The sequence below is a fragment of the Mandrillus leucophaeus genome, unplaced genomic scaffold (genome assembly GCF_000951045.1).
Source record: "Mandrillus leucophaeus isolate KB7577 unplaced genomic scaffold, Mleu.le_1.0 Scaffold9, whole genome shotgun sequence".
In the NCBI taxonomy this organism is placed as follows: Eukaryota; Metazoa; Chordata; class Mammalia; order Primates; family Cercopithecidae; genus Mandrillus; species Mandrillus leucophaeus.
In genome coordinates this window covers 10,179,205-10,194,030 of record NW_012109807.1, presented here as the reverse complement: position 1 = coordinate 10,194,030, position 14,826 = coordinate 10,179,205, and the positions used below count along the sequence as shown (strand labels likewise).

At 40.2% G+C, this 14,826-nt stretch overlaps 1 protein-coding gene across 1 annotated transcript in view; it reads right to left on the bottom strand.

Annotated features, from left to right (window-relative positions):
- The window catches only part of MRPS5 (mitochondrial ribosomal protein S5), a 33,434-nt gene that overhangs the window by 8,470 nt on the left and 10,138 nt on the right, over positions 1 to 14,826 (bottom strand). The window contains exons 5-11 of the mRNA XM_011969690.1: positions 11,709 to 11,834; positions 9,976 to 10,209; positions 8,230 to 8,264; positions 6,424 to 6,514; positions 3,146 to 3,192; positions 2,298 to 2,355; positions 1,941 to 2,003 (exon numbers count right to left, since the gene is read on the bottom strand). Coding sequence (XP_011825080.1) covers positions 1,941 to 2,003; positions 2,298 to 2,355; positions 3,146 to 3,192; positions 6,424 to 6,514; positions 8,230 to 8,264; positions 9,976 to 10,209; positions 11,709 to 11,834 — 654 coding nt within the window. The remainder of the gene's footprint in view (positions 1 to 1,940; positions 2,004 to 2,297; positions 2,356 to 3,145; positions 3,193 to 6,423; positions 6,515 to 8,229; positions 8,265 to 9,975; positions 10,210 to 11,708; positions 11,835 to 14,826) is intronic.

Below are 14,826 nucleotides of genomic sequence, written 5' to 3'. Positions count from 1 at the left end.
ATTTTATGAGGCCAGCATCATCCTGATACCAAAGCCTGGCAGAGACACAACAAAAAAAGAGAGTTCAACCATTGTGGAAGACAGTGTGGCGATTCCTCAAGGATCTAGAACTAGAAATACCATTTGACCCAGCCTTCCCATTACAGAGTATATACCCAAAGGATTATAAATCATGCTACTCTAAACATGCACACGTATGTTTATTGCGGCACTATTCACAATAGCAAAGACTTGGAACCAACCCAAATGTCCATCAATGACAGACTGGATTCAGAAACCGTGGCACATATACACCATGGAATACTATGCAGCCATAAAAATGGATAAGTTCATGTCCTTTGTAGGGACATGGATGAAGCTGGAAACCATCATTCTGAGCAAACTGTTGCAAGGACAGAAAACCAAACACCACATGTTCTCACTCATAGGTGGGAACTGAACAATGAGATCACTTGGAGACAGGGTGGAGAACATCTCACACTGGGGCCTGTTGTGGGGTGGGGGGAGGGGGAGGGACAGCATTAGGAGATATACCTAATGTAAATGATGAGTTAATGGGTGCAGCACACCAACACGGCACATGGATACACATGTAACAAACCTGCACGTTGTGCACATGTACCCTAGAACTTAAAGTATTAAAAAAAAGAAAAGAAAACATGAATATAATACATAAACATATGGGGACCTTGCCAGAGAAATTATTTTTCAAATAAAAATTGTAGCAGTCATTTAAAAATCATTCAGATATAAATGTCTAAACCATGCTGCCCAACATAAGTATGATCCAAGCCATAGGCAGAAGCCACATACGTAATTTTAAATGTTCTCATAGATACATTTTTTCAAGTTTTTTTTAAAAAGTTTATTTAGTGATGTGTTTTATTAACCCAACATGTCTAAACATTATCATTTAAAATGTAATCAATGCAATAATATTTTTGAGATTTTATATTCTTGTTTTGTACTAGGTCTTTGAATTCTGGTGTGTATTTGACAATTAGAGCACATACCAATAGCCACATGTTAAGTGCTCAATAGCCAGGCCGGCTAGTGACTAGTGGCCGCTGTATGGGACAGCACAGATCTAAACCTTGAAGTCCACTTAACACCTTTTCTAAAGACAAAATACGTGGTTTTTATCCAGCACTTAAATCATTAATTATGGCTTTAAAGCAGAAGGCAAGTTCTGGTGCATTAACACAACTGATTCTGTATTTGAGGGGTTTTTTCCCCTGATTTATTTCCAAGCCACGGCTCTAGCAAAGTTGTATTGGAAGCTTCGATATGAAAATTTAACGTTTTATCTCTTCTGACTCAAACTTTTTGAGATTTAAATACCAAAAATTATATAAAATTATTTTTTACTGATTTTATATAATCAGTAAAATGCAAATCAGAAGGTTCAAGAATTCTACACTCAGAGACCACTAGGCATGACTGCCCTAGCCCATGACCCTGAACTCTGTCTGCCTGCCTGCTTGTCCACAAAACAGGAAAGGCCATCTCTGCAGCATCCCTAGTGCCCAGCATAGCACCCAGCTCACAGAAGGCATCCAATCAGAATGTGATGAGCAGTAAACACCTGGACCTGAGTAAGTCAGAACAGAAACACCTAAAGGCATCAATGAATTCTCTGTGAGGAACTCATGTTCCCACTCCTCCAAACCCTACCACTCGCTCAGGTGCTATTTCCTGTTTCCAATGTGCTCTCCCCATGTAAATTTTTTCTGGAACAGGCCTGTGCTCACAGGAGCCTATGTGCCTTGACTATTCTTATTTCTCCAAAAGCCTCATCGTTCTTAAACCTAACATAAGCCTTTACATTTTGGTGTTTCCAAGATGAGTTCAACTAAAGATGAACAAAAATAGAGGAGAGGATAGACCTGTTATAATTTCTCTGCTTTATCATCGACAAATGGGAAGAGTTTTAAAGTTACCTTTGGGTTGTTTCTTCATCCTGATACGCGTCCTTTTAAATCTTAATGAAATATCATGGAATACTGGAGGGTAAAAACATAAACACAGAAGGATTAAGTGTGTGGCTTTAATAAGCCTTGCAAATATCGCAAAGCAATTTATACTAGCCTCAACAGCCAGCACATACTGACCGAAGATAAATGGTAAACTCTGATTTCATTCACTTTAGTAACCTTCTTAGATTTGTTTTCACACTTCATATATTTGTAAGAGTGTAGTAAGAGAGAAACACAAAGATATTAATAGAGATATATTACCACACATATTTTAACAAATGTAATCCTGCAAATTTTAAAAAAAAATAGATTAACACTCACTTGTATGGTCTTCATATCGTTCTATATAATGCAAACGGTGAACTGCTCTGTTCTTTGCCTGAAAGAAGGAAAATGTTTTTCTTAAATCTATTGTTGAAATTCACATCTTTTCAAGGATTCCAAAAATACCTTTAAAAATGTTTCATTACTAAAAATTCACTTATGCAAAAAGGTTAGTATATACTTCTAAAATATAAGGACTTATTTTTTAAAACTCTTAACCACAATATCGGTATCACCCCTAAAAAAATTAACAATAATTCCTGGCTAGGCATGGTGGCTCACATCTATAATCCCAGCACTTTGGGAGGCCGAGGCAGGCCAATCACTCGAGGTCAGGAATTCGAGACCAGTCTGACCAACATGGAGAAACCCCATCTCTACCAAAAATACAAAAATTAGCCGGGCCTGGTGGTGGGCACCTATAATCCCAGCTACTTGGGAGGTTGAGGCAGGAGAATCGCTTGAACTCAGGAGGCGGAAGTTGCAGTGAGCCGAGATTACATCATTGCACCCCAGCCTGGACAAGAGTGAGGCAACATCTCAAAAAAAAAAAAAAAAAAAAAAAAATTAACAATTCCTTAGTATCTTCAAACATTCTGTCAGTGTTCAAACTTTCACAATTGTCTCATAACTTGGCTAGGCAATTAAAAATCTGATTTAAAAAAATGGTGCAAAGGAATATAAGTACTTCTGAAACTGATTTTTACGAGCTAATTAACCCTTGACAGCAAGCCTCATGGGAAGGTTTTGGGACAAATTATTATTGCTTTGTGGTTCCCACCGTGTCCAGCATATAACTTACTAATCTTTTACTAAGTGTCGACAAAGGAAAAAAACGCACATACTTTCCTGAAAGCGTCCATCCGATCAGTGGCTTTCCCAATAGCAAAACCTTTAAACAAAAAAGCAAAAATAAGAAAAGAGACAGAAATTTGGCCCACGTGGTTTTTGCCACATTTCAAGTTTCTGCTCCTACAATATTTCATAGCACTTCATCTTTCTACCACCCACAAAAGACTTGCTATATAAAACCAGTAACAGGCTGGTGTGATGACTCACATCCGTAATCTCAGCAGTTTAGGAGCCTGAGGTGGGACGATCGCTTGAGCCCAGGAGTTTGAAACCAGTCTGAGCAACACAGCAAGGCTTTGTCTCTATTAAAAACAAAATTTAAAAAATTTGCCACGCATGTTGGTGCGTGACTGTGGTCCCAAATACTCAGGAGGATGAGGTGGGAGGATTACTTGAGTTTAGGAGTTTGAGGGTACAGTGAGCTATGACTGCGCCACTGCACTCCAGATAAAGCAATACCCTGTCTCAAAACAAAACCAGAACAAAAAAGCTAACAATAACAAAGCATGAGGTTACAGAGATCTGTTCTGAAGCATCCTGGAAATAACAAACTTAGATGTATTTATAAAACCCAAGGTTAGACGCCACCTTTTAAAAATAGATAGATAAAATACACTTAATTTTTAAAAAATTAAATATATTCTAAATTAATTAGGCAAATCACTTTGGACATTTAAAGATAGATTAAAATAATCAGAAAGGGGCCAGGTGCGGTGGTTTACGCCTATAACCCCAGCACTTTGGGAGGCCAAGATGGACAGATTGCTGGAGCTCAGGAGTTCACAATGAGCCTGGGCAACATAGTGAGACCCTGTCTCTACCAAAAATACAAAAATTACCCAGGCATAGTGGTAGGTGCCTGTAATCCTTGCTACTCAAGAGGCTGAGGTCGCGGGATCACTTGAGCTCAGAAGGTTGAGACTGCAGTGAGCCGTGATGGTGCGACTGCACTCCATGCTGGGTGACACAGCAAGACCCTGTCTCAGGAAGGAAAAAATATCAGAAAGGGTGGGAAAAAACATCCACTGCTAGAGAGTAAAACCATGATTTCAATGGAACTTCAAATGGAATCCACATTTTAATTAACCAGGAAACCAAATTAATGACTTTAGTTTCTGAACACTTCACTAGGAAATACAATTTACCAGCCGTTACAGAGACACTGCCATTATTTGCTGCCACTGTATTTTGTTTTGAACAACGTGCTTTGTTTTTAAATCATACATGGGAAAATAACATAAAACAACACTGTTCCATAAGACACATGGGACCTCTGAGCTATGGGACAAAAGAGGCTGCGAATGCCAGTTCCTGGTTTAAACAAAACAAACTAAACCACGGAATCCTAGAGGAAAATACGGGGAAACTTACTGACATTTATAATCTTCAAATGAGGCTTTCTAAGCAAGACACAAACCCGAAGTGGTAACTAATATTTATAACCCAGTAGTGATACAAGACTGATAAATTTGCCACAGAGCTTAAAACTTCTGTGTGGAAAAAAATTAAAACCTAAGTCAAAATATTTGACTAACAAAGAGGTAATGTCCTTAACTTATGAAGAGCTTATACCATTCAATAAGGAAAATAATAACCACCCAATAGAAAAATGAGCAAAGCACATAAACGAACAGATCTCAAAAAGGAAATAACAACAGCCAATAAACATGTAAAAGGGTGTTCCAGCTCTCACTTTAAAAAATAAAAGTCAGCCGGGCATGGTGGCTCAAGCCTGTAATGCCAGCACTTTGGGAGGCTGAGACGGGCGGATCATGAGGTCAGGAGATCGAGGCCATCCTGGCTAACACGGTGAAACCCCGTCTCTACTAAAAATACAAAAAATTAGCCGGGCGTGGTGGCGGGCGCCTGTAGTCCCAGCTACTCGGGAGGCTGAGGCGGGAGAATGGCGTGAACCCGGGAGGCGGAGCTTACAGTGAGCCGAGATTGCGCCACTGCACTCCAGCCTAGGCGACAGAGCGAGACTCCGTCTCTCAAAAAAAAAAAATAAAATAAAAGTCAAAACTGAGAGATTTGTTTCACAGATCATACTGACCATCAGTAAGGTTTGATGATACCCGAAGCTGGCAAGGGTGAGATGGTGTAGAGGAACACAGACATTGATGTAACCTTTTGTGGGGAGGCAATCTAGCAATATTTATCAACACTTAAAATATGTATAACCTTGGGGCAGCAATTTCACTGCAAGAAATTTCCCCTATTGATATACTTGCAGCAGTAAAACAAATTACATATACATGAACCATACTGTTTTTTATAATTAGTAAAAATTTGGAAACAACATAAATATTCAGCAACAGGGAAAAGGTTACAAAAATTATTCATGGACAATGGAACACTTTGCAAACAGTACAGAGAATCAAGGAGAATGTTTATGTTAATCTGAGTATTAATATCTCTGAATATAATACTAAGAAAATCAAGGTGCAAAATTATGGCTATAATGTGATTCCTTTGTGTAAATTTTTTTAAAGATATGTGATAATAATATGAACATAAAATTTAGGAAAATTACAAAAGTAGCTGTAAGGCCTGGTTTCCTTTGGCCACATACTATATACATGTATTACTTTTGTTTTGAAAATGTCAGTATGGGCTAACGAGGCCATTTTCCTGTGTTCCTTTCCTTCAAAAGACATGAATACATTTCAAAAACAAGTGTCCACTATGGTAACTATACACAGGAGAAAATTTAAATCATCAGCAAACCTACTAATTGGAGTAAACACTATTAACCTTAACAGTGTATAGTTTTCCAGTCTTTTCTTGGCATATAAATATACTTAAAAAAAAAAAACAAAAACTAGGATTTGATATGGTCTTATATAAAGCTTTTGTGTTCTTTTAACTTAGCATTATAAGTAATTTCCCATAATTCTTTAATGGATACAGAATATTACACTGTATGGCTACACTGTTTTTATAACCCTGACCCTATCAAACATTTAGTGTTTTTCTCCCTAATTTTCCACTATTACACATAATAAAATGTCTTCAGCCTTTTATAATATTCCTTTTTCTCAGAGGAAAAGGCAAGTATAGTAGAGTCTATTCTCTCTTTTCTAGGGGAAGTCATGGGCTTACCACAAGCTTTGTGAACTCAAACCACTAAAAGGTTTAATCAGCAGAAAAAGTCTGGCCAGCAGTATGAGCCCACGGGCTCCACAGCACGGCCCCATGCCACGCTTGTCCCTGCGTGTCACGCCTGTCCCTGCATACCACTGCCACTGTGCAGCCACCACTCCCCATTCACCTGCAGCTCCTTTTCCGTTCCCCACAGCCACCAGGACACGGACCGATTTCTTTCTTCCCTCTTTCGCTGTCATATTGAAAACATTTCTTACCTAAAAGGCAAAATGTCTCATAAATATTGCACATTAAGAAAATGTGAAGGAGGGAAAGGGAGGAAGCCGCCTTCCTTGCAGGCATACACGGTGAACAGGCGCACACAGACACAGGCGCACCATCCTCCAGCTCCTGAGCACGGCAGCCTTTCTCCAGATGGAACCTCCTCCTGGACTGTTACAGGAAGAAAACAGAAACGAGACTTTCTCTTCATTCCACAGGCTTATGAGAAGCTTCAACTGAGAAAACCTTTAAAGGTATTTCACATTATACATCTCGACACACCCTATCTCAATGAATGCATCACAAGAAAGAAAAAAGTTGCTGTCAAACTTTGATGTAATTTATCACTGATTATAAGATGCATTCTAATGTCAGAGATGATAAAATGTGAGGAAAATATGCACCTTAGAAATTATGACGTGCAGTGTATAGACATAACCAGCACAGGACTGGCGTCTATGCTAACGATTAGCATATTTGGAAATACCGGCTTACTCCATGTATTTTTTTCTCATGTATTTAAAAGGCCAGGAACAGCTGGGCGCGGTGGCTCACACCTGTAATCCCAGCACTTTGGGAGGCCGAGGCGGGCGGATCACGAGGTCAGGAGATCGAGACCATCCTGGTTAACACGGTGGAACCGCGTCTCTACTAAAAATACAAAAAATTAGCCAGGCGTGGTGGCGGGAGCCTGTAGTCCCAGCTGCTTGGGAGGCTGAGGCAGGAGAATGGTGTGAACCCGGGAGGTGGAGCTTGCAGTGAGCTGAGATAGCACCACTGCATTCCAGCCTGGGTGACAAGAGCCAGACTCCGTCCCTCCCCAAAAAAAAACCCCAAAAAAGGCCAGGAACTACTGAACTGTTAACTAAACTGCTTACGTGGCAGCTGGCTCCCTGGTGCATAGCTGTCTCTTATCCCATAAAACAGGGTTAAAAGAAAAGGGAGCTTGAATCCACCTCCATGGATCTTACAGAAAATCACCCACATATATACGAATTATTCAAAGAGATTAACTTCCAAAAGCTGTAAGTGGGAATACCAAAGACATAATATGTGTTAACATTTTAAATCCTACAATGCAATTGATATTGAGGAAACAATACAGATAATCAGAGGCTCAATCACACACTCCATAAATGACTATTCCACATAGTATTTAACATTGAGCGTTCAGTGCCAGCTCAAAGGGAAGCTGACTATTTTAGAGACTGCTCCAGAGAGTGACAATAGCTTACCTGACACAGGCTTCAGTTTCAAGGGCCCGTGAGCAACTCAGAGACCATTTTCCCATCAAGAACCAGACATGCACCACAATTCTAGGCTTTCCACCCTGCCCAGGGCTCCCCGCAATCCCAGCTTCCCGCACAGAGTGCTAGATACAGCTGGTTTATATTCGAACATAGACTCCCAAAGCTACTTTAGCCTTAGGAGGGAGAAAATTTAAACCTCATCTCCAAATCCTGTAGTTAACAATATCACCTTATCATGAGACCTCAATGGTAGCCCCCCAGAAAAAAGAGGGTGGTAGTCAGAAGAGCCAGTGTCAAGTAACTGAAATTAAAGTTGCATAATTTCCTTCCCCAGATCAGCTGTGTGTCAGAAATAGTCACGCATCCAACGCCATCCCTTACAATTCCTCTTGCCCTGTCCCTGCCCCAACCACCCCAACCTCTCCAAAGGCTTAACCAGGTATTTAATTCTGCATGCCTACCTCAAGTACCCTGGTATCAAAATCCTCGTATGTTTCTGCAGGGAGAAAAGAAACAGGGATACAGATGAAATGTGTGTACACAACTAACAGGAAAGCATTTTCAACACAGGCACCATCACAGACCTTTCAGGGAGAAAGAATCTCAGATCTTTTGGTCCCACTCTCAAGGCCACGCCCCAGTCGCCCCTCATCACTACAGACCACTCCACCAGTAAGTTCATAACTCAGTCACTGATCTCCCCACCTGCATCCTCCTCCCCGTCCAACTGCCTCTCATCAGTTCCTGGCCCCTCCAGACCCTGGATCCCTGCTCTCCCTCCTGCTTTCCTCCATCTTTGCAGCCTCTCCCCGTCGACCAAGACACCACAGTCCATCATTTCCACCAGACCTTGTGATGCCCCCAACCCCTTCACCCTTTGCTCTCTCCACCACACTAGCAAGGCCTGAATCCATGCAGCTCTCTGGCCACTCCTGACCTGCTAGGTGCAGCTGGAAAGAAGTCAAAGTATGCACACACAGGGCCCGCTAAAAATCCATGGACCCCAGTTCCATCAAGTCCTCCCTGCTGCCAGCTGGCCTTTATGTACTTTCAATTCGGTCTCTCTCCGTTCACCACCGCAGCCATTTCAGAGACTCTCTACATTCTTTTGTTTTTTTAATATTTTTATCACAGACAATTTCAATCAAACAAAAATAGAACAGCAGAAAGCTTTACATATACATTAGTCAGCTTCCACACGCATCAACTCACAGCCAATCTTCTTTCCTCTAAACTCTGCTCAACTCTCACTCCGTTGGATAATTTTGAAGCCAGTTTCAGATATTCTACCTTTTCATAAAGAAACAATCTGGAGGCCAAAATCATCAATGCCCCCACCTCACTCTCCGCAGATGATTCCACCTCTTCCTCACAGACCAACTGCGGCCACATCACGCAACATCCCCACCTACCTTTCCACTACAATCCCACAGGCTCACCTGATCCTGCACCCTGCCCTTCCTTCTGTGAACAAGTGAAGCCATTTCTCCAGACTCCGGATCTGGGCCGTCGTTAGGGACTTGGTTCACGGATTTTGTTCTCTCCCCCCCATACCTTCATCCTCCTGACTGAAGCATTTTGATCAGTTCGAAGCATGGTCCTTGGAATTTCTCAATCTCTCCCCTCCTCTTTAAGCCAAACTTCTTAAGAAAGCAGCGAAACTCTTAACTATTTCTTCTTCTCCACTCATTGACAAGAACACGTCTCTTGGATGATGTTTACTGCTTTACATACTCAAGGAGGACGGAGGGAAACTTTGTTTTCAAATTTGGCCTAAGTATTTTCAATTTTTGCTTCATGTGTGCTTTTCCAGGGTTAACATGACAACTATCTGCTTTCCAGATTTCTAGACAGAAACAGCATTCCCAAGCCACGCTGCTCCACTGGCGCCCCTGTGGCCACCTGTGTTTTGGAAACAGTGTATCCTACAGGCAGCTCCTGCAGGTCCACAGGGCACATCCCCACATTTAAGGATCTGAGAAGGTACATGATAAACACCAGGAACCCAGTGCTTTCTATCCTGTTAGTGGAATACTTCTGCACTCCACAAAATACAGTTGGGATATTAATGTAATATGTTATTTCAAAGATGTTCAAATCTTTTTGGAAAAAGGTAGTACGAACAGACAAATAATAACACCACTTCAAGGAAATTCTAAACTACAAGCACTCTGTCACAAAGGCAAACAAAACCAGGAGTCTGCTACCTCCATTGGGGCCAGGGTCAGGGGGGCCAAGACTGACGCCTCCCCAGGAGCTTCCACTCCATCCTCGCTCGCGTTTAACCTTTATCTTCTTCTTTCGGTCCCACTCTTCTCTCTGCTGGATCATGTCGGCCTCCACCTTCTTCTGCTCTTCCTTGCTTCTTTGGGCGATGGTCTGCACTGCTCCATTTTTCATAAGAGGGACATTCAGACCAGGCCACAGAAAACCGTAATGCCCTGAAGGTTTAAAAATACAAATAATAATTTTTTTAAAGTACTCATTTGTCAAGTGTTAAAACGTCAGGCAATGCATGTACAGATAATGATGACACACTGTTCACTGGAGCTTCAGCTAACATTATTAACTTGGTAGGCCACTTGGCACAATCACAATTTTACATCTACTTCATGGTATTACCTAGAGAAACACTCACATATAGGTACAAGGCATATGGATGCTTGGACGAGGACGTCCACTGAAACATTATTTGCAAAGAGAAGAAATGCAAGTTATCTAAATGTCCAGCAATTATGGACTGGTTAAATGAACCACAGTGTCTCCAGCAGAGGAAACGCCCTGCACTAAATCAAAAGAACAAGGTATCGCTCTAGGTTCTGATGTGGAATGATTTCCAAGACCTATAATGGAGTGAAAAAAGTAAACTGTAAGACAGCATGTACCATGTGATATAATCTAAATTTTTTTTAAAAAAGAAGATACCTGTTTGTTTTTAGGTATTTATGTAAAAATTAATAAAAAATTAACACATAATACCTTTTGCATTAATCTTTTTGGGTATTTATGTATAAATAACTAAAATTTAGTAAATACCTTTTTAGGCATTTATGTATTAAAAAACTGAAGGAAACACACCAATATGAGGCCAGTGGTTTCCTTGAGGGAGACAACAGGATTGAAGAAGGTAGAAGAAGCATCCAGGGGGACTTCATGTTTCTCTATAATCTTTACATTTTTTACTGAGAAAGTATACATACATGATCCTTATAATTTAAAAAAAGTGTTAAAAAAATAAGATACAATAAAGAAAAACATCTATGTAGACACGCGATGCTGGAAGTGTGGTGCCAGGTGTTTTCTTTATCCCTGAAGGCCGTTACTATCAAAGACAGTTTGGCAGCAAGCACAGTACAAGATGGGCTGACTGAAGTACACTACACTATTTTTACTCTTCCAAAAGCATGAGTATAAACATTCATGTGTTCTAGGTGGCAACAAACAAAGGCCCACAGGCCAACTCAGTTCGTGGCTTGTTTTTGTACATGACGTTATACTGGTACATAGCGATACCTATTCGACTGTGTGTTGTCTGTGGCTGTTTCTGTGCTACAACAGCAGAGCTGAGCGGTTGCAAAACAGACTATGTAACTCACAAAGCCAACAACATTTACTGTCTTCCCTTTGCAGGGAATATTCGCCAACTCTCCATTTAGTCTCTGTTTTACCACTGATTACAACCTGCTTGAGGGCAGGCACTGCTACAGGAGTTGACACATAGGGACACTGAATGCTTGCTGAATGAATAAATCCATTTCTATGGGATTTTCCTCTCCCAGAATCCTGGGGCAATGAGTAAGTCAACGGGTTGAATTCTAAAACCATAGATCCTAGTGCCCTTCATGAGAAATGTTTTGATGCTTCTAGTCTGTAAAATATCTATAAAATCTAGGGTAAGAAACTTAAAAAGCACTTCAGCTATTTTTAAAAACAAGTTTACCTTCACCAATGATCTGACCCCTGTTCAGATCCTTTCTTTTCCTCTTTTTAGTTCTTTTGCCTCTTCCTTTTCTTGATCCGGCACCACTCTCCGCTAAAGCGCCTTTCCACAGCTCATCTGCAGTCACTGTAACGAAACAGGGTTTCTTTCTATAATTCTGTAGTTTTCAAGCAATGGTCTATGCTCTCCTATTGAATCATAAGAGAAGTGGAGGCCTGCTTACAGCTTTACCCACGCATCACTGAGGTGATGAAAGCAAAATTAAATCATTCTTTGCACACATCAAGACGGTTACATTTGGAAAGCCCAAGAAAGTCAATCCTATCACTTTCCTCCACAAAACTCTCACTAAATATTTTGTTTTCCCTCTAACGGCTTAAAAGCCAGCGTTCCGATCTCAGTTCTCCACAAAACTCTCACTAAATATTTTGTTTTTCCCTCTAACGGCTTAAAAGCCAGCGTCCGAATCTCAGTTCTCCACAAAACTCTCACTAAATATTTTGTTTTTCCCTCTAACGGCTTAAAAGCCAGCGTCCGGATCTCAGTTCTCCACAAAACTCTAAATATTTTGTTTTTCCCCCTAATGGCTTAAAAGCCAGCGTCCGAATCTCAGTCCTCCACAAAACTCTCACTAAATATTTTGTTTTTCCCCCAATGGCTTAAAAGCCAGCGTCCGAATCTCAGTCCTCCACAAAACTCTCACTAAATATTTTGTTTTTCCCTCTAACGGTTTAAAAGCCAGCGTCCGAATCTCAGTTGCTTACCAATAGGTTCGTTTCCCTGACATTTTACCAACCAGGATACAGGCGTCTTCCTGTCCTCTTGCCTCCACTATAACCACTAAGATAACCAATAACTATCCTTCCTAAGTATAAGTTTTCTAGTCCAAACAAGAATCAACATTTCAATCTGAACCCATAAATCTGGAACACAATCTATGGTTATAAAATCAACTGTTGGCCAAGTACAGTGGCTCATTCCTGTAATCCCAAAACTGTGAGAGACCGACGCAAGGGGGATCACTTGAGCCCAGAGTTTGAGACCAGACTGGACAACATAGTGAGACCCCATTTCTACTAAAACTTCAAATATTAGCCAGGTGTGGTGGCATGTGCCCGTGGTCCCAGCTACTAGGGAGGCTGAGGTGGGAGGGTCACTTGACCCCAGGAGTTTGAGATTACTATAATCATGCCACTGTACTCCAGCCTTGGGGACAGAGTGAGACCTTGCCTTCAAAAAAAGAATGGTTCCATTACCAATTTCTTTAATAAAGAATCAGAACCACAAAATGTTGTAATAGTAAAAAATCTAAGACACATTTATATCTATATACCTGAAATACTAAACAAATTGTAGAAGACAAACGAGTACCTTTATTCTCTTATGAATGCTCAGAGTTTAAAAAGTCTACCTACTTGCTTCCTGCAAGGTCTTACGTTGATCCTCTAGGTAGATAACACGAAAAGAGAAAAATGTTTTAGGTTTATAATACTTTTAAATGCTCTATATCTGTACAGCATCCAATTTTTCAAAAACACACACACGTATCACAACTGGTCTTCGTAAGCGAGGCTCAGAGAAGTGCGATTCCACGTCGCATGTTGCTTTGGACATCCCTGATCAGAACAAAGGATTCAGCTCATCTTTAAGCTGACTCGAATTCACTTTAAAAGACTACAGGCTCAAAATAAAAGTACCAACCTCCAACCAAACTCTCACTAACGATTCGATTTTTCTCCATAAGTGCTAAAAAATGGTGGTACCTATAAATGCCATGGAAAACTTGAAATTCACTTGTAATGGAGGCATACTAAGAGGCCAATCAATCACAGAGTTTTCTTTCACTTAGAATCAGAACTCATAAATCACTCATTACGATTAAAAGAGACTCAATTTTAAAAAGAGCTTGACATTGAGACAAAAATGTAAGCTCTTTCATATATATAGTAAGAGAAAAATAAAATATTTAACTGCATTTGAAAAAGACAGCAAAGTCATTAGTCAATCTTTGAATGCCACTATGCTATTAAAAATGTTTTAATCCTTTTTCAAATTATAAAAGTTATTTTTTTAAATCTGGAAAATACAGAATGCAAAAATAATCATAATCCCATTACCACTGTTAGATAAGAATGTGTATTCTGCCTTTTTCTTTACACATGCATACATAATATATATTTAAGCAAAATTATACTACATGCACATTTGTATCCTGTTTCTTAATTTAACATTACATTATGAGTCTTTTCCCATATTCTTAAATATTATTCACCAACACAATTTTGTAATGGCTACAAGGTGAATTAAGTTCTTTTAATAGAAATTTTACTATTTTCACATCAGGTCTAAGATTCTAAATAACCTAAAAGGCTAGTTAGAATACATCTACTATTATTTCAATTCTTTCTGTCATTTTTCCATAAGGGTGCAGTTAGGTTAATACATACACCTATTACTATTATAGTTATAAAAGATTAAGTTCATGTTCTTTTTTTTTGAAACGGAGTATCACTCTTGTCGCCCAGGCTGGAGTGCAGTGGCACGATCTCAGCTCACTGCAACCTACGCCTCCCGGGTTCAAGAGATTCTCCTGCCTCAGCCTCCCAAGTAGCTGGGATTACAGGTGCCCGCCACCATGCCCAGCTAATTTTTATATTTTTAGTAGAGACGGGGTTTCACCCTGTTGGTCAGACTGCTCTCGAGCTCCTGACCCCGGGTGACCCGTCCACCTCAGCCTCCCAAAGTGCTGGGATTACAGGTGTGAGTCACTGCACCCGGCCTCATGTTTTTTATATATATACACATATACATAAATCCACTGTAGTGTTTAATCTCATACACTGAGTTATTTCCCTCTTAATCATGCTAAGTAACACAGATTGCCAATTTGAATCAAAAGGATTTAAACAGTGGATCCTCTATAGAAAAGAGATAGGTTTACAAGAACAAGATTCGATACTCATAGGAAATCATTTTTGAAAAAGTGTGTCCTTCTATTTCTTGGAGATTCAGAAATCAAAGACTATTTCCTACTGAAACAGTGAAAACTAGCCCCATGCTAGTTTCAACTGAGCTGGCCCCAGTGAAGCAAATCTTACTACGACTTGGAGCCATAAAC